This window comes from Mangifera indica, chromosome 9 (genome assembly GCF_011075055.1).
Source record: "Mangifera indica cultivar Alphonso chromosome 9, CATAS_Mindica_2.1, whole genome shotgun sequence".
NCBI lineage: Eukaryota > Viridiplantae > Streptophyta > Magnoliopsida > Sapindales > Anacardiaceae > Mangifera > Mangifera indica.
The window spans coordinates 9,943,863-9,967,834 of NC_058145.1; the positions used below are offsets into that span (position 1 = coordinate 9,943,863).

Genomic DNA, 23,972 nt, shown 5'->3' on the forward strand with positions numbered 1-23,972 from the left:
TGATCATTTCGACCTCCGATTTTCACATAAATCAAATCTACACGTTGTATAACATAAAAGCCCTCAATCAATTCAACCAAAACCACCAAAAATCGAAACATTTTAAGCATTATTCAAACCGTAAACCCTAAAATTTCAAACCCAAAATTCTCAATCAAATCTCAATAATATCAGCAATAACTTAATCAAAAAAAGATTACGGGAGATATACTAACCTTATTTGCCATTTGCGGTTGCCAGAAAGAAAGAAAATCGGCAGAAATGACATTCGCCGTGGGAGGTGGGAAGCTTTGGAATTTTCTATCGCTTGTACAGTGAAAATTTCCTGACTTTATATATAGGGGCAGTTTCGTCATTTCACAAAACCTGGGCATTTTTGTTTAAACCTAAATTTTTTGGACAATTTCGCTTTGACCCCTTTAATTTTGCCTAGTTTTAATAATTTTCCAATATTTTAATACTAAAATAAAAAAATTACCTTGAAGATAGATTACCTGCAAGATTATTAAGTATAAATGATTTTATATTTGATAAAAATAAATAAATATAAATAATTATTGTGTTTAGTTTAAGATAATAAAATAATACTAAGATATAATTTCACTTAAATGTCTTTAAATATAATTATTTTAAAATATATTTCATATTACTTATTATATTGATTAAAAATGAAGGTATTTTAGTTTTAAAAATTTAATAAGTAAAAATAAAATTATAATAAAATTAAGATGGAGATGGTAAAATAATTATCACTTATATTATTTACTACACCATTATTGATAAAAGAAAATTACCGTAATATTTTATTATTAACAAACCAAATAAGATAATATAAATAATAAAATATAGATTATCAAGATAATATTTCTTCCCTATAAACCAAACAATCCCTAAGTGATATACAATAATTTAGCTTTTTTAAAATATGACCGATTCAATCTTCAAATTTATTAACAATTTTATAGATCAGACAGCCAAAAATTATATTGGCTTTATATTTGTAAGTATACTTATGTTAAAAAAAATTCTAATTTTAAGTTAAAATTTTGCCATATATGATAAAATCCAACAAAAGTCTCACCTATTAGTACTAATAATTTTATTTGTAACCATATTATAGTTTGCAATATGATCCCCACTCCATGTTCTTAGGGGTGCAAATCAAACCAAGCAGCTCACGAACAACTTTTGACTCAATCTTGTGCCTATTTGGACCAAACTTAGCCGGACTAATGTCAAGCCAAGCTCGAGAGACGATAGAGTCAACTCTCAAGATGAGCTTAAACTTACACTTAATGTTTGAATAATGTTTGAATAATATATCAATAATTCTTTAGAAGTTTTAAACCCTGAACTCAAACCAATCTTATCTTAAATTTAACGTTAAACCGAGATCTTACCAGCGTAGAGAGCTCAAGCACTGCCTTTAAATAAATAAATCAAACACCACTTCGATCCACTAGGCACACTTACACCCCTACATATTTCTACAATCACTAGCGTACGCAATGAAAAGACGTGACCTTGCTCTGAGTCCTCAAATTATTTGTTAGTAATATAATAATTTTACTCTTGGATCAACTTACACAGCTAAGGGTAAGTTCAAGAGCATCTTTTTTCTATTTTCAACATAATTTTGAGTAGTTTATTCAATGCATTGAAACGGTTAAAATTGCATCTAATTTGTGTCAATTCTTGTTTTCTAAGATACATTGATCAAATGTATAACAAAGTCTATTGATCTAGAGACCTAAAATTTACGTCCTAATTTAGTAAAAAATGTGGTGGTAACCACATTACACAAGGCTCAATGATTTTTCTTATGGCTTCATATCGGTTGCACAAACCAGGAAAAATGAATGCTTTTGGTTTGATTTCAGAATGAAGAGAAAAATAAATCAACAAATTACGATTTGATGACATTCCGAAATGTTATCCGAATGTCTTAATAAGACACCTTAGGGCTGCTAACAGGGCTTGGGGAGTCAATTTAATTAGCAAAAATGCTACCCCCAGTTCATCCTAGAAATACATATGAACAATAAACAAGTTTTCGTGACTAGCAAATGATAATATAAATATTGCACTTACAGTCATGGATCCTTGTTCCTGGAAGAGCGATCCTTCCGTTGGCCTCCGAGAATACGAGAAATCTGCAGACCTCTGCTGAATGCTTGGTTAAAGAGCATACGGGTCTGGAATTCTGAGACAAAAGGAAACCAAGCCAAGAATGCAACTGGGGTGAAGAGAAGTAAGCCCATAACAATTTCATAGCCACGAGCAAGTGTCCGAACTGATCCCCAGAACCCAGCTTGCTGAACTAGAGGCTTCAATGCTTGTGCAATCTGGTAAAACAAGGAACAAAAAAAGAAGGCAAAATTATTGGCATCATGAATAAGAATCTTAATCTTTTAAGCAAAAATATCCGGGGTATCGCTTCGGATTACATAATTAATGTTAATACAAGTTTATACATATTCACGATTCCTTACCAGCAACATTCCCCAACCAGTGGGCATGAAAGCAAGAATACACACAATGATGTCTTGCGCTGTCATATGTGGAAGTGCAATCAAAATGACCAGAATGGAGACAAAAGTCAAAAATATCAATCCCTTGATAAGTCGGAACACAAGCTGGAAATTAGCACTGAATTTTCGCCTTCCAACAGATACAGTCTGGGCAAAGAAAAAAAAGTTTTGAAATATTGCACAATAGGCAACAGGTGCAGTGACAAACGCATATTACAGTTGCAAGCTATTGGCAATCAGTTACGAATATTTGTTCCAACAAATGAGTTCTATTCTGCCTAAAAGTAACAGTAGCACCTTTGTGACTTTCATGAACCAACATTTTTTCCCAAAATTGGTATGTTTTTAGATATGAATCTGATACAACTACAAATGCATACAACTATATGAAGAATCTAGGTACTTACCTTCATCACAAACAATATTAGAAAGATCACCAGCCATGATATACCATAGACCTGTGGTCAAGTAAAACATCAATGCAAAATGTTGGTTATGGTATTTAAATTTGTAAGATAAGGAGTAACTGAAAGAAGAAATAAACTAAGCAATTTGGCATTAAGAATATACCAGGAAACTTTTCGTGTGCCTTGTAATTTTCAGATGATATACAAGCCCATACTGATAGATAAAGAATCTTAAAGCTAACAATATCTCAGCAATGATTCCGCGCAATCCAGAATGACGAAGATGCTCCTGTTCTTCCTCCCACCATGATTCCCAACTCTTTTCTGGAGGCACACCAATACCTCCTCGGTTGCTTATCCACTTATTCCAATCAGTCCAATCATCAACAATTTTTTGCCACTCAAAACCAGAAGGATTGAATAAGAATGGAGCGAAAAGCCAGGTGCCCACCATAAACCACATAGAAATTGTGATCAAGATATAAGCGACAGAACCTCTATAAGATTGACCAAAGATTTCGTACACGACAAGCAGGACCAACATCTCAATACCCTTGACAAAGTGACTACGTGAATAAAGCCTGTAATTGTCTGCAAATTTGGCATGGAAGACCACAAACCCACGACCTGTAGGCCTATATTTTGCACCTCCATGAAGTAATGTCCTTCCGTAATAGTGAGTCTTTGTTCCAAGAGAGAATGTGAAAAAGACTGGTGCCAATTGCAATTGCATCAGAATAAATTCACTTAGTGCAGTCCGGAAACCCCTTTCCAGGCCAATTTCCATCAACATAGGTAAGGCCATCAAAAATCCTATTTGAACAATAGATTGAGATGCAAGAGCAACTTGAAGAGGCTTATTGTCTCGAATTGCTGGCTGAGTACTCAACCCTTCTTCAAGACCACTAAGAACAAGATAGAGGCGGCCATACAGGAAAACATACACAGTGAGCACAGTTATCTGTAAAAAAAGATTAATAAAAACACATTAGTCTACATATTCAGAAAAACTACAAAACACTGACAAGGGTCAAAAATGTTGAAAAATGAATAATTGTGCAATATACCAGAGTACTGAAGTAAAATCCAATGGTAGTGAAATAGCATGACAACATTCGGAAAAAGTCGAATCGGTGTCCAAGCCGGTATATATCTCTACTCATTGTCTGCTCCCCATTGCCATTAGCTATCTTAGCCTCAAACATAGAAATCTGATTCAGGCCGACATCCCTTCCCTTCCCGACTTGTATGTACTCATGATGGGTAACATTGCCTTCACGAAGGGTTGAATTGAAGCCTGCAGTTGCAACCAAATCACAACTGTAACCAACATCCACAAAAACCAGGAAACAAAGAGATGTTTCAGAGACCAGCTTATACCAGCAAATATGTCTTCACTCAAATTGATAACCTTGGATGCTTTACTGACACCTCCTCTACTAAGGTGAAAGAGCCTATCAAACACATCTGGATGACCATAATGGAATCTAACCCTGAATGGCCAGAAACAAAGACATAAGCCAATCAACCCAAACATGCATATAAGAAAAAGAAATAAATATTTATTAAGAAAAAGATGATCTCAAAGATGGTCAGAGTCATCTCTGATTGTGATATTATTGAATGTTTTAGCCATCAAAGATTGATCATAACATCAGTTACCCATTCATTCATTCAAAATATCACAGACTCAATGCTGAAGTAAGAACTTTTATTTGCAGATCTTTTTCCTCTTCAAAAACTTAAAATGAAATCAACTTTAAGTTTGAAGCTAAGACAGCTAATGGCAAAGGGTTTGTGGTTAGGAACTTTTATTAATTCTGAAAATCAATAAAGTGTATTATCCTAGGGTTTGTGGTAATAGCATCCAGGCAATTGGTTACATTATGTTTAACCCAATTGTGTTATCAACATACTTGGGAAAAGGTTTAAGCCCCACCAAGAACGTAAGACCATGTTTGTTGACGTTTCAACATGCTGATATGTATGAATATATATAAAGACTGTACCTTCAAATATTTTTGATTGTTATAACATTTCAACACTTTTTTCTTCAGCATGGTGAAGAGTGCAGACACAAATTCTACTTCACCAACTAATAAATATCATCACAATTATTTTCATAATAACATCCCCATGAAAAAAGTCATGAAAACATCCATGAATGCCTATATCAATGGATCTTAACTTATAGCTTGGGTCTCTTTTTCTATAATAGGAATATATAATATAAGCTATGGTTTTAGAAGAAAAAAGAGCTAGTTTCTCCTGCAACTTTTCAGGTAAATTGAAACATAAAAGAGGAGAAGATTTGAAGCAAAGAATTCAAAACATGATAACTTACTTCAGAGGATTGGCTAAAAGTCTTTGACCGATTGTCACAAAACTGGTCTCCTGATTAGACATGAACCAAGCAAGTGAAGAAACACTGCATCAAACAACAAAAGAATTACTAAATAATTTATATACAACTGCAAATTAAAATCCAGGGTTGTCAAAGTGCCTTTTACCTTCCAGTAAATATATGCTCTCTAAGTCCAAGAATAGTTGGACACCTCACACCATCATGCTTCTTAAGGAATTCTTGCAACAAATTCCTCATTTTCAAGGCTTCTTCCATGTAATTATCCTGTAGAATTGAACATTAGCAAATTGAACATGACAACAAGTTGGTGCAATCATGACATTTCTTTATACATTACTGGTACCAAACCTGGTTCATATCTATTGTTTGCAACCCCTCTCCACGGGTGAATATAATAGCATGGTTTTGATTTTCTGGCTTTCCTTCACCCAAAATGGCAGGTCCAGGAAGTCTTATACGATAAATTTCCTGTTGGGGGAAAGAAGAACGAATTGAAAATGTTATGATGCTGAGTATTTACACAGAAATATATTCCAAAAAATAAGATATTGACAAAAGTATAAAGAATCAAGGAATTACAACTTTATGAGTTTCTTGGGAAAATATTCAAAATACATTTTCCTAACATATTGGTAAATATTTCAAGCTTAAATACTTTAAACCACTGAGCCCATCAAAGTGTTGCCTTGAGAATAAAATCTTTCAGATCCTTCCCTTCAAAATTCAATGCCAGCAAAAAAATATAACATAGAACAGGGTTTGGATATGAATGTTAATACTCCAGATAATTTTCACAACCTGAGAAAATATAAACCGGAAAACTACAGCCTTATTAATTTAGAATTCTGGTATATATATATATTTGCCTTCAAAGAAAGTTGATAAAAGGAATTTTTAAAAAATGAGTTCATTCGAATATTTTAAAAACACTTCTCCAACACAATCCTTTAAGTTAGTGTAAAACCATAAAACAGAAAAGAAGTATATCAATTTTGGGTCAACTATATGAAATATGCATTATAAACAGTAACATGAGAAAATCACTCTGTAGCACATGGAAACAATTCTCCAACCCAATTCTTAAAGTCAGTGTAAAACCAGAAAGCAGAAAAGAAGTATATAAATGTAGGGTCAACAATACGAAATAAGCATAATAAACAGTTACAAGAGAAAGTCCCTCCATTGCACATGGAAGTAAATGCCTCAATACAGATTCAGATGTCCATACCCATGATCTAACCTAGTTGTAGAAAAAGATTTCTCTATTGATAAAAGCCATTGCCAATTTGCGACATGGCTATACACAAATAAACTTGAGCTTACCTCGTCCAAACTTTGAATTGGATCAGGAGAATCAATAGACTTTGGTGCAGCCTTCACCAAAACTGAGTAATAGATCTTCTGGTTGATCTTTTTTGATCTGTCTTCACCGGGTTTTTCGACCTCATCAATGAATGCTACACGAAGTGAGGGATACCTGTCAAGAATGATAAATAATCAGTTAACTTAAAATATTGATTCCAAAATAAACTAATCTCAGACTTGTTATGATGAGCCCCATAGTCTCCTAATTCAAAACGTACTGATCAGTACAAATTAACTACAATTAGTGATTCAACAAGAAATTAAATGCACACGTACTTTGTCATCAGCCTCAAAATGTCCTGTGCACGATGATCACCAGATCGCTTGTGAATACCATATTGTTGGCATGAGACAACATACGTGAATTTCATATCAGGAACGGCTTGACACTGTGTCACCAATGATCTTTCCCCCTTGTTATCATCCACATTTAATTCAATTGCCTTATAGCCTTCCATCAAATCTACAAGGTATAATATCCAGACCAAGTAATGCAAGAATCAACCACATGATAATATACAATTATTTCATAGAGAAAGAGCATCTGTAGGTAAACAAATATGGACAGAATCAAGTATTACGGATGAGCAGCAAATAATCAAATGCACTGCTATTTCTAACATGCAATATTTACCTTCATGTTGGGCCATATCAAGAAAAGCCTGCAGTTCCAAAGCTTTCCGATAGTACATTATACCTCTCACTTTAATTCATAACAAAGAATCAGTCAATTGATGTAAGACAAGGGACAACAATGTAGGGAATTATAACCTAGTGTAATACAGATCCACACAGAGGGGCTGATTAAATACCAGTTCTTGTTAAAGTTTGGCCTCTATATGATGCCCAGAGGCGGAGCTCTTCTTCTAGTTCATCAGATCGTTCATCAGATCCTTTAAGTTCTTCTTCACTAAGGCATTTCACTCGCTCAAGAAAGTTTTTCCATTCATCTATAACCAAAAAGTGATTAGAACAATGGGAGAAATTTTCTAAGGAAACCAATATTGTAAATAATAATAGGAGCAAAGGATAAACCTGGAAAAATCTTTTGCAAATAAAAGAGAATTGAAACACCATCTTCATTTGGCGATTCTAACTCTTTCAAAGAGAAGAGGACCTCCTCCGTGTAGTATGGAGTTAAAACACTAGAAGAAAAGTGACGCTTGAGAAAAGCATGAACTAATAAATTCAACTGCAGCACATAACTAACTAGTGAAGATCTTTTCACCTTATGATCAAACTATACTATGAATTTTTCTCAATAAAATCTTGGTATTAACTGTCTATTGTATAGTTCACAAGATATGTTTCAAGCAGCTACATTCTAATATGATCAGATGGTAATACAACATTAAGCAATACTAAAATGACATTGAAATTCGTCAACATATGGCAACAATATAAGTTATTACAAAAAGTTTTCAAATTTCCCATTCACTTTAATTGGACATTGGGAAAAAAAAAAAAAAAAGAAAAAGAAAAACTGAAGATCCCCTGGATTTCAATTGTCATGGTCAAAAGGTTGTAGCAATTTACAATAATTTACAAATGATACTCTAATTAAAAATAGAGCTTTCTAAACACACAGCACATGATAAAACATCACAGAAAGTTCAGTATAAAATATCTTTAAATTATATTTTTTTTATAAGAATAGTGTATTATAACTTTATAAGTTTTTAGACATGCTTCCCACAATCTTTATAGCTAAGTACAGTACCCATAAAAATAACCCCACCTGGCAGCCAGCCCTCATTTTGTAAGATCTACTCATTTAGAAGTTGTTTCATTACAGCCTTACTATATGCTCAGAAGTACAATCAATCCCCATATTCAAAAAGCCTTAATATATGCTCTGCTCATGGGAACCTTATCAGAAAGAAAATCTGATTGTGAGGATTTAGAAATGTAAGTAAGAATATAAAAAAATTGTTTTGATTGTAATAAAAGATGGATTATTACTGACTAATACATATAGCTATAACATAAGAACTTGCAGTGTGCAACATGAAGAGCAAGTAATTCACAGACAATCCTCAGATCTATTGCATAATATAACAAAAAAGGACTCCATTGGATTTGTTTGATTACTCCAGATATATAACCAATTTGAACACAAATGCAAAACCATAGAAAAATGAATTAGCAAGAATGCTTACGAGAAAGAAAGCATGTTGCGAACTTTAGGTGCAGAAGGCATGTCCATAAACAGTGAATTTGAGAAAAAAGATATACGCCGCCTAGCTTCTAAGTTGGAAGGTACATCCATAGCTGATTCCTTTGTAGTAAGCAACAGATAAAGCCGTTTGATCTGAAATAAACAAATGGTTTAAGAGATTAAAGGTACCAAAAAGCAGATGCATTATCCCATATATGAAATTATAGGATTATTAACCCCACCTTCTCTGTCCAAGCTTCTGTAACTGGGTTTAAAGGGAATGTGATGGCTCCTTCAGATGCAAATAATTGATATTGAGGACCCTCCTCTTCGTGTCCATATCCACCATGGATCGAATCTACCAAACTATTCAAAAAATAACTAATACATTAAAAAAAAGAAGTTGCAGCGGACATGCAGTTGGAGGGAGATTATCACATCTAGATGTCACACCTGGATATCTGATCCTCCATCATTATATCTCTTGATACCACTTCCAGCATGTCCTGGAAACAAATTACGACTTGATCCTTATCCTCTTGTCTATTATCTAACTGCAAAAACCAAAATGAATCATTTAGGAATGACCATCAGGCACAGCTGAACTGAAATTAAAAGAATTACAATGCTACAATATATTGTGAATTTACCAAATATTTGATCAGCTTCACAAAGTGTTCATAGAGGACAGGAAGGGCACTCATCTTGCATTCCTGAATTAATGTACCCTCTTCTATACGTTTTTCGAATTCACCAAATATGTCCTCTATAACCCTGAATACCATCACAAGAAAACCAGTTATGTTAGAAAATGCTGGACTTGACCTTACATTATTATAGCCAGATAGAATTGTGGCAAAGTAAATTGCATCAGAACTAACCTTTTCTCACGGTCCCCTTTAACCAAGAACATAATGATGTTCCTAAACGAAGCATAGCATTCCTTAACAGCACAGGGCATGTAAGGATCAGTCTCAATTCTCTTCTTCAGCTCTCGATCTTTACCATTACTATCCTTGGCCATATCTAATGCTATTGGGATCTACACAGAAAAAGGAATTGTTAAGTTCTGACAGGCAGGTTCTGAATATTTACCAGTAAAGCAAAGTGAATCAAACCTTGCTTGCAAGCAGAAATGGAGGCCACCGAATAAGGTCCAATTCACGGTCAGCCCAATATGGGACAAGCAGCAAGTCCATTTCCCTGAAATTGGTAAAAGAACCAAGCTCCACTAAGACAAGGCACAAACAGAACATAAAAACAAGTAGATGAATTCTCATTTTCTGGTATTGCCAGTGATATATTCTATAAAGCCACAACACATACCTATTGCTTATAAGATCTTCCTCTCTGAAACTACTGATTATTTTGTTCCACAACTGAGCAAATCTAGCAGCTTCGATCTCTTTGTTTGAAGGGATCTGAAACAACAAACATATGATAATTTGCAGTATACAAAATGAACATATTTCAAGATTTTTACACAATAAAAATATAAAAACATGAATCCTTCAAAAGATGTCTGGCAACTAGAACCTGAGCAAAGTTGCGGGAGAAAGTGGCCCTCAATCCTTTCTTTTTAGGTTCACTCCTCTCCTCAGGGATTAAACAGGCATTAAAAGCACCAGGCAATGATTCAAAACGAGATCTTAGCATTCCTAGTGTTCGAATCTGAAATGTAAACAATAAGTTAAGAGTAACTAAGACAGTAAGAAGATAAAACTAATCTTCTTATTTTAATTTAAATAATCTTGTATTCTAATATAGAGGTAGAACTCTGGATTGAAAGACAATGAAACAAGAAATTCTATGATATTACCAATGCAAAATTGCAAAGTTAATTTCATATTTATCATGTGTAAGGCAAAGAGCATTAAATTTAACCTCCCTGAACAAACTGATACATCATTGATTTCTAACCATCACAACAAAGCTTTGTGTGTGACAAAGTAAAGTAAAGTTTGTTCATTAATGCAGGGAAAAACACAGAAATGGAGATGAATGAAAAAATGAATGCAGAACTTAATTTAGAATTCAGAAAATGAAATAAGTTTCACAAACCTCTCCAAGGCGACGAAATGCACCATAAATGCCTCCAAATAAAGTAGAGAATATGGCATACCAGATCTGGGCATCCATAAAATAGACCTAGAAAAAATATTGGTAGAATTAGCATTATATCAGCATAATGAAACAAATATATGGATTAGCAAAGAAGCAGAAAGGCATGACTCACAAGAATAATCGGAGCCCAGAGAGCAATTACAACACCAATATTGTTCTTAGCTGCCAAGAAAACAAGCAAATTATAAACATTCACTTCTTTTATTCTTCTAGATGAATGATATAACAAAAACATGATACATCATCATACACATTACCACGAGGAAAGAATTCATGCCACTGGAAATTAGTTATCTGAATGCTCATGATCTGCTTTGTTGGTCCCACTAAAGGTTTTATCTGCAACCAAAACAGGATTGTTAAAGAAGCACAAAAACTGTCTTGACCAATTAAATTTAGTACAGTAAGTGATCTAGTTACAGGTATATTCTTCTAGCGATTTGTGTGGGAAAAGAAGAACCCAGCTTTCCTAGTTACTGACTTTTAAAACTTCCCTCTTAAAAGAGAATATGGTTAAATATAGCCTTCATATTATGGTTTGGTTTAAGTTGGATATTCTTGAAGCACTAGGATATCTGTTCTCAAGGACAACTCTGATTCTCTCATACTAAATCGGAAGTGATCAACTTTCAGGAAGACAATTGGCTTCTGGTAATCCTTTGTGTGAAGTGTTTCCTCCAGTTTATGTCAAATCCACAACCTTCCAGAACTCTTAGATATAGCTCATAATGTTCATATTAATGAGTTTGCAGTGGAGGTGGGAAGTTGGAATTTTTCTCCAGCAAATTTCACCATCATGATTGACAATCCCTCTATTTCTTGCCAACTCGAATAATTTGACTCTGTTTCAGCCAGCTTTTTGTTTGGCTCAATTTTTTCAAAGCTCAGTCACATTTTCTATATAACTTTCTTTTTTCACTTTCTCATGCTAGTCCTCCATAGTGATTTCCTGTTCACTTTATAGTTCTCCTATATATTAAAAGCATTGTCTATAGTTTTCTAAATCAGAAAAGAAAATAGTAATAATAATACACCAAGTTCTATAAAAATCAAATGAACACAATGCAAGAACAAACTATTAAGAGGCAGCCTAGGTTAACAGATTTATCACTATCTTTGTCATTTGCATCTTTGATCTGCATATTGTCTTTGCCAGCATTTATATACAGAATGGTTTCAAGCAGAATAATGTAAAGGTACCAATGACCAATAAGAGACAAACCTCAATATAGTAACTAAACGCCAACTTCGTAATTATTAGAAGAACCCAGAACAATGTATACCTAACATTCAAGACAACAAAAAACAGACATCAAATACTGTAAATAAGCATATCCAAGCAAAACCAAAATATGAACAGTGAACCTTACTTGAAGAGAGAAAATGTGCTTTCATGCATTCCCCTCCCGACGTACAGCCGAGGCTGCAAGGTGAAAGAAACAGAGGCCTACTTATAAATCAAACAGAAGATGCAAACTTCATTGAAGTCTTAACTGCATAAAGAAAAAGTAAAGAACAATCTACAAACCTGTGACCACCACATCATGAGCATTATAATCCTATAATTAGATCTCTCCAGGAATCGACGAATGAAAGGGAAAAGAAACAAAACAGCAGCCAGCATATTCGGAGACAAATAAATAACAACCGCCAAAATAAACAACGAGGGTGAATTTGTACTATTGCCGAACCAACTTTTGATGGTTTGGGCAAACCCTGGAGGATTCTCCCACGTATAAGCATAAGTGACTGGTAGTACAATCACCCAGGCAGCAGCTGAAACAACTTTTAAGATGTATCTCAGCTTAACATGGAATGACATGCTCCGTTGCGCTTTCCAACTAAGAACTACATCAAGGACAGCTGCATAACATAGAATAGACATAATCACATGAAAGCTTTCAGTAAGTAGAGATCCAGTATAATAAAAAACAGCACCTTTCAACTCAATACAAATATCTTCCAGTTTAATTATGAAATTAACTATAACATGAGATCTAATAAGGCAACAGAATTGCAAAGCAAAATAGAATGTGAAAATAATTACTACAATCGCTAGTACAACAAAACATCACACCTTAATTGACATGACATGTTAAATGTAATGAAAATGCAATGTCAACTAATTATAGCTTAGTACAGGAAATTTTAGGAGATTTTACTTATTAATGCATCAATAGAATAAAGTCTACCTCCACATAAGCATGTTCTTTTCTGAGCAACAATTGGAGTATATTTTACTTGAATAACTTTACAGAGCTGTGTTAATATATTGGTTTAGAACTAATTCTACTTAGGAAGAAGGTTGATATGCCAATCCTCCAAGAACAAATCAGGGCAAAATCCAGATAAAAATTCAAAAGATGCTGAACAAAGAACTAATGCATACGCCTACCTTGCCCAAGCTTTAGTATTGCAGCAGTTATAAAGACACTTAATACTTTCTTGAATACTTCACCATCAAATACTCCATTTAGTTGGCCAGAACCATTCCAAGCAACAATAATCATAGCCTTTCATGAAGCACAATCACCATCATGAAAGTTGTAAGATTTAACACATGAAAGAAATATATAGGAAAACTAAATAAAAGGCAGAAGGGTAGAGTTACCTGTAAGCAAAGAATAAAGAAACTCCACATTCGATCAAAGCTTCTGAAAACATGCCAGTATGAACGAATCTCCACAAAATTAACTTTCCCCATCCATCGATCTCTATGAGCAGGCTTGTTCTCCTGAATAACAATACAATCAATCACATGCTAAGGCTTCATGGATCAGAATAACTCCAGGAAAGAGAAAGGAAAACAGTGAGTAGCAAGCATAGCTTACCCCGATTTTATCACGGAGCTGCTCGATGGGAAGACAAAAGAAATCAGCATCTGCACGCATTGGCCAACCTAGCCGGAAACAGTCAACAGACCTGTAATTAAAAACACAGTGAATTTTATACACAAAAGAATGTTTGATGACGGGGATGAGTGGAAAAAAAAATCTAATACCAGAAGTATTCATTTAAATCATCATAATTCCTCCATTGAGAATGTTTTGATTTTCCTTTTTGGCTCCGTTCAGCTTCCTGTCAAGAAATCCAATCATAATTATTTTTTTAATATCAATGCAATAGGAAATACAAAAGAGAGAGTGAACTGAAAAGGAAATACAACACTCAGAAACTTATTGACCATTTCTGAGATATCGTGTAGCTTGCATACCTTTGCAATCACTTCATATATAGGCGTAACAACTTTCCTCAAGAAAGCTTCTTCATCGCCTCCATAGGCTGGCTTCACATTCTCTCCTGTCATGGGACTGATATTTCCAGCAAGTATACCATACAATTCAAATGCCATCTACAATAAGCAGAGCACAAAAGCAATTATCATTAAAATAGAGCAGATTATTTTCATGAAAGCATTTTATTGAAGATGACAAATCCATGGGTGAAGAATGAAACAAAATTACCACACAAAGAAAATGGTAAATGGATGTGGTCATTTTAATATACATATAAGCTTATAATAGCTATTGTTGAATATTACCATTTTTCCATATAGAAACAGATGCAATATAAGATGAGAATATTATAAAACATACATGATGATAAATATAACAAAGGCATTCCGGCATGAATCGCAAATTTGCAGCCTCCCCCCAAATTAGAAGATAGAGACCCATATAGAGTAATTTACGCTGTTGCACCTCCTGCTGTATGGTTGGTAACCTGAAGAAATTGAAGCAACAAATTAAAACAGCAAAACACACACATATATATATAACTTTTTCCTCTGAATCCATGCTAAACTCCAACAAGGCTTTAATTGCACACTCTTATTTCTCATTCATTTCTTTTTCCCTGCCAAGAACTCCTATTGGTTTTGAAAACCATATCCAATTCATTTTATCATCACCATATAGAACTACTATTCAGGTGAAAAAATAATTTACCTGTGATTTTTATATGTCTCAAAAATATAACTAGAAGATGAAAAATAAAGCCACTATGAAGCATACATAAAAGAATCCTATAACTGCTTCAGTAGCCTTACCAAAGACTACTTTTCCGATCCAAGTATTTGCACCATTTCTTGTAGTTCTTGAAAAGTTTCTTCATCACATCTGTCAGCGCTCGATCGTCCAACTAAAAATATAAAATGAATCTTATCAGATAGAGATAGAAAGTAATAAATAATTTTGCAAGAAGGCACCTAGAAAATTGCGAATGCTTGAATGTCCATATAATTTAGAGAGATTTTTAACTATGAACCAAAAACACAAAATCATATTGTAGTCAAGATGAGAGCAATAATGATCTGACCACCATCCACTGCTAGATAGTGGACTGTTAAAAAAAAACAAAGTACATTCCCTAAGAGACTTTATTAGGGTAAAGGAAAAACCTTGGGTTGTCCATCAGACTTTGGAAACTGCCGTATGTGGACATTTGCAAGTAATAAGATGAGGTGCTCCCTTTGATTAGCCACATTATCCTTCTGTACAATTATGAAACTAACAAATGAGAATGGTTTAAGAAAACAGAAGGAACTGTTTCTTCCAGATATATAATTAAAAGACTCCAATTACAACATTACAAGACCACAATTCATTGACAAAAGAAATAATTTTGTCTCATTCACTCCACCATTTTTATCTTTTCGTTTTTCCACAAATATTTCCAAAAAAGGAGAAGATAAACAAGAAATTTGTATTTATTTCACCTGAAATCCAAACATTTCCTGAAGCCAATCTAAAATGTCTTCATCTTTCTTTTTATTGTGGTCCTTGGGCCATGGAAGACCCCTAGTGTTTCGGAGGGCAACAACTGCTGCTTGAATCTGCAAATGATGATATAAAGATAATGGTGTAGCAAAAAATACATATATGTAAAGCCAAATGTGGAGGACCAGACAAGGAAAAAGTTTGAATTAAACCTCAGGATATTTCATGATAGCCTGATTCGCACTATCAGGATCCAGAGGAAGTATATTGTAAGGAACACAAATCTGAGTCTTTTCAGCAACTTCGTCTTGCGCTTCTAAAATCTGTACAAATGATAACCACAGTTCCATCAGTCTTTCAAGTGGAATATAAGCATGTTCTTGAATGCACACAAAGTCACATGTCACATCACCTCACGATCAACTTCCATAGACTCTGTCAAATTGACAGCCTTTAAAACCTCAAAAAGAACATTAGCAGTTTGGTATGCCTTAGTAAGCTGTGCACTGGATTTTAATTGGAAAAAAAAGGTTATCAGTACAACAAATAGCACTTCCAAATCATATCACCAAGAAGAATGTATCACATATCATAGGTAAAGAATGATTTATCAGCCCTAAAACTCACCGGTCAGCTTTATCAGCAGCATTTTGCAACGCTTGTATATATTTTTTGTAATAATGTTGATAAAAACTCTGCATTTCACGCGCATCACTTTTTTTCCCCCTTCCCAGTAATGTTGGATCATTTTCCTGCAGACAAAATAAAAAAAGTAAGAAATGCCATCAAGAAATAAACACCACTACTACAAGAAGAAATACACTTATAAAGCGAAAGATGGTGATAAGTGCTAGTCAAGCTACTTGTGGATACCACGTAAGGCTTTGTTTCAGCACATAGGATTGAAAGTGGCATATTAATTGTCTTGAGTGGATTCACCCAAATCAAACCTTGCTTACAAACAAATTCCAAAACTGTTCTACAAGCACCTGGAATATTATGAAGAGCAATGCCTCTGGCACAACTTGCAGGTAATGGCTTGTTAAAATATGTCAACCAGACATCATTAAAAAACCAGTTTCAAAATATACTTTTTTTAACCCTAAAATTCCTCAACCTTTCCTGTATGATCACTGACTTTAAAATTGGGAGCCACTTCAAAACACTATAACTTTGGAAGCCAGAAAAATCATTGCATATAAATATCCCAACTGGGTGGCCCAGAGTCCAACCTTTGAGGTTAACTAGTCAATACACTCTGAATATCTGACCTTCAGTTTCTTCAACAACAAGCACAAAAAAGGTTTGCTAGCCTTACGTAATAAAGACATAGTTACTCATTTTTCTTCATCGAACATTTTTGTTACCATTCGACATATGCAGCACCAAACTCAGTTTTATATACATTTTCAAACACAATATTCATGTAAAATACAAACAAACCCTTCCAGTTTAATTTCACTTTATGTCATATTTTTTACACAGCTGTTTCATTTTGATCACAGGACATTTCTGTTGACAAATTACTCAGAACCATAAGCAACTTGTTTACATCCCATATACGATGAAACTTTGAGCCCAATAAAAATTGGATAATACAATAAATGACATTCTCATGGACCATTTCTTGTAAGTTTAAACCCAAAAAAAAAAAAAAGATAGAAAACTTCAGAAAATGGACATAAACTAAGCATATCCAAAGTTCCTTCACAGATAAAGGCAAAAAGGGGGATTTCCTTGGTCAGTTACTTCCTTGTAATGGCACAACTCAGCCTATTCCAGTTCTCAAATACAACCACATGAATAGTTAACAGACAAAAATTGTGAACTTAAGTGTAGATGTGACAACTTCCATTAGAAAGAAGGCAAATATTAAAAAATAAAAAATGAAAACAAGGATGGTTATCACTTAATTCAGAGCTAACTTTTTCCTAAAACTAATGCACTCCAATTTCTTAGAAAAGGGGAAAAAAATCATAACACTCACTCTTTCAAGGCGCTGAAGGAGGGCCGTTTTAAATTGGCGAACACCTCGTCCACTTGAAGTGGGATCCAATCTATGAGCTTTCTCAAAGGCATAAAAGCGGCCTACATTCAAAACCAGAACATATGAATCACACTGACAGAAATGCAAATAAGAAAAGAATTGTGCCACAATGATATTTTAAATAAGAAGCAACAGAATGAAAATGAAATTTAAAACAAACAAAATAAGCATGGGAATACATGCAGAAAGTAAAAAAGACAGATAGTCATGACTCTAGTGAAAGATTTGTTCTCACTATCTTGAGAAAAATAAAGGAAGCCTATTATTACCCATAAACACACAAAAATTCATAAGAGTCCAGGAAAAACCTTCACAATGAGAGCATGTAAGTCTTTTGAATAGAATACCATTAAAGTAAGGCCATACTTAAGTCAAGAGTAACATTGACAATCCTAAAAGTTTAAACTAAAATGCAAATACCAACAATACTAAGTTGTAACACACTCCCTCATGAGCAATAGAATTATTAGCAAGAGTGGATTCGAGTTGAGACAGCTCGGCTCAAATCCATTGTTCCAGTTGAATGAGCCAACCTCGAGCTAAGCTTGAATGAGTTGAACTCGAACTCAACTTGAGTTCAACTCATTTGTATTTTCGGTAACATTATTTACTTCAACGGCAACACTATTTATACCTTTGGCAACCTTCAAGCAAAGCTCGACTCCAACCCTAATCACTAGTCCATGGCTTTATCAAGTGAATGCGAAAATTGGCATTCTTTTATTGTGTTTTGAAGTTAATCAACACAAAGGAACATTTTCAAGAATTACCCACAACATACAAGTCAAAATAGGCTTAGTTACAATAAAGGTACCAATAATTGCAAAAGGTAATAGCCAAAAATTTCATTTACATCTGTTGTTGTCATCTTAACTCGCACATAACAAAGCACCTAAAGTTGCGAGGTATTGTCCACTTTGGCCTTCATTGGCCTCACAGTTTTGCCCTTAAAAGGTTACTCATAAAGGAGAGAGAGACATTTTGTTTATATTGACCCAAAGCTCTCAATACCTATTCAATGTGGTATTTTTTGCATAAACCTAGCCCCTTACTCAAGGGGCTTGAGGAGAGCACCCAATATCTTCCCCTCATATGCAGCCATTGTTAATGGTGTTTCAATTTGCACATAACAAGCCACTTAAAATCACGAGGTATTGTCTATTTTGACCTTGGTTGATTTCATGGTTTTGCCTCAAAAGACACCTCACGTGGGAGAAGGAGACATTGGGTTTATATTGACCAACAGCCCTCAAACTTTGTTCAATGTGGAATTGTTGGCATTAACAACATTTTAAAACCACAATAATTAAAAATAATGTGTAGTTTCCAGAGTTAGATGTCAATACCTCTCAAATTTGTGTTGATCATTATCCATTTATAGGTGGCAATTACAACCATTTTCACAAAAGGTTATCTAAAATAAACCACATTTTAAAATGGTTTAGCTTTCTTGGATTACCACAGCCTGAGAATTCATCATTTTGAAAGGTCACCCAAAAATATTTCAAGGCAAAAGACAAGACTTAACATATTAAATTACTTCAAAGATCTGCAAAATGATTTTTGGTACAATAAATCTATAGTGTTTTCAGATGGTTTAGATTTCTTTTGTTTAGATGAGCCGAAAATTCATCATTTTGTTAGGACATGATGCCCTCATGTCAGATGCACTGCAACAGACGCACAACAGTTTATTTCCCAAAAGAATGGTAAATTAACTCCAACTTAAGCTTCATAACATAAGAGAGAAGAACTTTGAAGAACAATTCCAAAGTGCATTTCCTACTTTCAGGAATCTCAACAAATAACACCAGGAATTGATTGATATCCAACTCCAACATTGTAGTGTGATCATGGAAAGAAAAACCATAATGACAGTCAAGAAACACAAATATTCAGTCACTTGCACTTCTAGCCCCCCTCACGAATCAACACCAGCTTAAAAAAGCACAGCGCAGCCAAAGAGAAACTCGCACCACATGCACCAGTATACATAGCATCGGAGCTTAAATACCGAACTTGTGCATACTTGCTTATGCCTCGCATGCATGGTTACTTATCATATTTACTTGTATCAGCATTCTGATCTGTCCACATTTAGGTTGAGTTTGATCCTTGTTACATTTTTATAAGCCTTAAAACTTTTTTGTGCTCACACAACATGATTAATACACAGACATGCTCAAGATATATTGGCATAAACAAAAATAAAGGTTGAAATTACTTCTGCTAGCAAAAAATACGATCTGATTAATCCATCACAACAAGAACTTACAGAGATAAGCAACTCTTGGGTTACTCGGTTCAACTTCATTAGCCACACGGAGAATCGGCGCAATATCAACAAGCGAAGACGGCACCACCTCACTATCAAACATTGTCTCACCGAGATTCCCAGCCGTCTGCGTCCGCGGGAGTCGCCTCAGATGCGGAGGCTGATCGGAGGAGCCGGCTCCTCCTCCTCCTCTCGACAACATCTTTCCTTCTACTACCAAACCCTCTGTGTTCAAACACGCTCTCTTTCCTGCCATATTCAAACCAACACGCTTAACAAAAATCAAGAAAACAAGTAATAAACAGAGATTAAAAATTAAAAATAAAATAAAAAATGTAAGTAAGTTACAGATGATGAAGAGGAAGAGCTTCAGGCTACTAAATCGGACATCCGCAAGCAACGAAAACAAAAACAGAAATAGAAAGTGAGACGAAGAAGAAATATGCTAACACAGCAAGAGAAAGAGGCGGTTACAGGAAATGCGAAGAGAGAAAGAGAGAGAGAGAGAGAGAGTGCTAAGAAATGAAGCTGCCCAGGAAGAAAGCAACAGAGAGAGAGTAACAAAGAGTAAAGATGAAGGGAAATAAAATAATTTAAAAGACAGACTTTTCAATTTGCTGAGAGAAAAAAGACTGGTGTCATTTGTTCAAAAAGCGACTGAAAGTTCTTAAAATTAACAAGATTACCACTCAACGTCTTATTTGAATCAACAAAAATAAATTAAATTCCAAGAGACAAGTTTTTAACACTGGTGAAGTGAAAGAATCATTAAAAACATTTGAGTAAAATGATTATTTTCCTTCTAAGCTTAGATAAAACAAGGATTTCTCCTGTTTAGGATTTGAAATTTTTATTTTCACACTAATTCATGAAAGTTATACGTTAACCATGTAATAATATTTTAGCCACTTTGTGTAATATATATTATAGTTAATATAACTTTCATCTTTAATAAAAAATATATTTTTTTCTTAATTAATAAATTTTTTCTTTATTTCTTTGTTCTCCTTTTTTTTTTAATTGTTATAAAACACCTAAGGAAAGTTGACAAATTTAAATGTTCTTAGAGACTCATGCAAAAAATGAGATATTTCAAAATTGGTAAAAAATTCAACTAAAACAGAGTTCATCAATAACAAATCTAAACAAAAAACAACAGATTTATTTTTAATTATTAGCAAAGACACAAGTGTGGTAACAATGAGAGAAGAATAGTATCGTAAGTGACTTTTTATATTCCCCGTAGAAAGAGATTTCGCTAACAAAAAAATTTTGAATGCTGATCATTATTCCTTCATTTTTCACCTATTTTATGAATATGCTTTCTTAATAGAGAAGTATGCTTTTTTTCACTTGCTATTTGCAAACTAAAGGATTATTCATTGATAAAATTGGATGTGAAAGACATCTATTCTTTTTAATTTTTTATTTTGACTATTCATTTAATTATTTGTCTATATATTCTCTAAATTATACTATCAATATTTTTTTATAAAATTTTTTTTTCCTAAATTAGAAATTGTCAGCTTTATGAAAAGTTTTGTGCTCTTATGTGAAGCTCATTCTAATATAATTTAGCAAAGAACTAATTACATTTTTCCACTTAAAGTTTAACCGTAAAGCCTTTTTAAACTTTTAATCAATATAAATAATATTTTTTATCGAAAAATCAAATATAAATAACAATTTTTTATCTAAATAAAATAATAGCATTAAAAATAAAATTATTATTTTATCCGAACTATTTTATTTTTTAAAATTATTATATAACCTTAAATTAACAAAAATTAATATATAACATTTTAAATATCTAAATTATATAAGGAATCATTATTTTTTTTAATTTCATTCTCACCCCAATTTCCTCTCTTGCTATAAATAAAAGTATTTTTGTCATATAATAATGGAATAAATTATAATTTTTGAAAATATCAAGTGTTATTATGAAATTTTTAAATGGGTTATTTGAAATTTCAAAAAAGTTTGAAGATCTTTTAAAAAATTTTAAAATATTATTTATCTTTTTTATAGTTTAAAAAATGATAATTATACGTTTAAAGAATTGAAAAAAATATAATAATATTTTTAAAGTGTTAAATTAATGTATTTAAAATATTTGAGTTTGACATATAATTATTGCTTTTTATTTGTAAAATTAATAAATAATAAAATTATTATTTTATTTTTATATTATTAATTTTTTTAATAGAATTTGAATTTAAGTAAAGAAATATTATTTACGGAAATTAGAGATAGTAAAGTGTTTTCAAACTAGACTTTAATTGAAAAAAAAAAAAGTTAATTAACCTTTAACAAATCCAGTATGGGTGTAATTTCATCAAAAAGGTAGGGACTGCCTTGTAATTACACATCAAAAGCATCAAGGGCATTAGCGTTCTGGTAAGGTGATTCAAATTTCAAAAAAGGTGAAAAAGAGAATCTTAAATATACAAAGCTACGTTTTTGGCGGAAAAAAGTCGTTTACGCAGAAGAACAAGGTCAATTTCCCCCAGCATGGTTCTCCCAATTCTCCCTCACCTGACATACCTAATCAGAAAGTAACGAGGATTTAAAGGTAATTGCACAATATTGCGTTATCCTTTCTTTTTCAGGACGATCTGAGGGTGTATTTGTCATTTGAAAAGTTAGGCATGATTATGACATTTAGGAATAGTGATTGGGGTGGTATAAGAGGCGATTGTCGGTTTGTTTTGTTCGAAATTTACTTTATTTCAGTGGCAACCCACGAGGGGGGTGACAGCTACATGGGAACCACTTCAGTAGTGATCCAATTTAGAGAGATGACGTGGCGGACTGGGAATGGTTGGTGTCTTGAGGGTCGAAAGCTTTTTGCTATTTCAGCAACCCTATCGAGGCCGAAATTAGACTGCAATGACTTACTTTTTTCGCTAATTGAATTTTTTAATAAAATAATTAATAAGAAATCATTATTTTATTCAAATTAGATTGCAACCTTAAATAAAGTAAATTTAGGATGGCAAAATTCTACACGGCTCAGTATCTGCTGGCGCAAAAAGATACTAATTTTAGGAATAAAGCGGAGAGAAGTGTAATGTATATAATATTGTGTATAAATAATAATATATTATTATATAATTAAATAATTAAAAATTAAAAATAAAATAATATTTAATTATATAATAATATATTATCATTTACATATAAAATTATACATAAAAATTATATACCTAATATTATTATAATATGAATCATAACCGTGTAAATATTTAATAAAGAGAATGAGAGAGATTTGTTTAATATCCATTATCTCAAAACTCGTCTGCTTGTATTGATGGTTCTAATAGTGATATTTAATTACGGGCCAAAGAACTTATCCCCACCAAAAGGGTATTCTATTTTCAAATTCTTATATATTAATTTTAAAAAATTTAAACATTTATACATTTGTTAATTTTGAATATTATTATTGAAGATAAAATTATTATTTTAAATTTTATTTAAATAAAGAATAATTTATCTCTATTTCTTAGCGTAGTTTTAAAAATTAACAATTTTTCTTATAACTTAATTTTAAAAAGTTAGTTTTTCACCCACATCAATTAATGTTTCTAGAGTTTGCATATTTTAGGGTTAATAGTTACTCCAGTCAAAATTCAAAACGTTATATTTTCAACCTAAATGTTAACCTTAAAATATATCAACCATATAAACTCTAATAGGTGAGGGTAAAAAATTAACTTTTTAAAATTAAGTTAAGGAGAAATTATTAATTTTAAAAATTAAGACAGAAAATGAAGATAAATTATTTTTTCTTTAAATGAAAATTTAAAATAATATTTTATTTCAAATAATAACATCTAAAATTAATAAATAAGTAGATATTTAAATTTCTTAAAGTTAATATATAGAACTTGAGAAAAAAGTAGTCTTTGGGTGGGAATAAGTCATTTGCCTTAATTATATTATTAATATAAATTATATAATTTTTTTAAGAAAAATT

General features: G+C 32.9%; 1 protein-coding gene across 1 annotated transcript; it reads right to left on the reverse strand.

The window, feature by feature from the left end:
• Positions 1 to 1,851: 1,851 nt before the first annotated feature.
• LOC123225289 (callose synthase 3) lies at positions 1,852 to 20,560 on the reverse strand. Its single transcript, XM_044649219.1, has 43 exons — positions 20,339 to 20,560; positions 19,991 to 20,239; positions 17,656 to 17,756; positions 16,296 to 16,420; positions 16,081 to 16,174; positions 15,881 to 15,991; positions 15,668 to 15,784; positions 15,350 to 15,442; positions 14,999 to 15,090; positions 14,547 to 14,673; positions 14,165 to 14,302; positions 13,952 to 14,028; positions 13,782 to 13,872; positions 13,562 to 13,684; positions 13,346 to 13,463; positions 12,479 to 12,813; positions 12,321 to 12,373; positions 12,173 to 12,233; positions 11,208 to 11,289; positions 11,063 to 11,112; positions 10,888 to 10,974; positions 10,363 to 10,497; positions 10,153 to 10,247; positions 9,945 to 10,029; positions 9,708 to 9,868; positions 9,477 to 9,600; positions 9,280 to 9,380; positions 9,069 to 9,192; positions 8,828 to 8,979; positions 7,704 to 7,813; positions 7,481 to 7,618; positions 7,303 to 7,371; positions 6,945 to 7,131; positions 6,627 to 6,780; positions 5,652 to 5,771; positions 5,449 to 5,567; positions 5,283 to 5,366; positions 4,319 to 4,431; positions 4,006 to 4,235; positions 3,102 to 3,899; positions 2,939 to 2,989; positions 2,493 to 2,678; positions 1,852 to 2,345 (listed from the first exon to the last, which is right to left on the reverse strand). The coding sequence occupies exons 2-43, from the start codon at positions 20,190 to 20,192 to the stop codon at positions 2,094 to 2,096; spliced, it is 5,865 nt and encodes a 1,954-aa protein (XP_044505154.1). The 5' UTR covers positions 20,193 to 20,239; positions 20,339 to 20,560; the 3' UTR covers positions 1,852 to 2,093.
• Between the last annotated feature and the right edge of the window lie 3,412 nt (positions 20,561 to 23,972).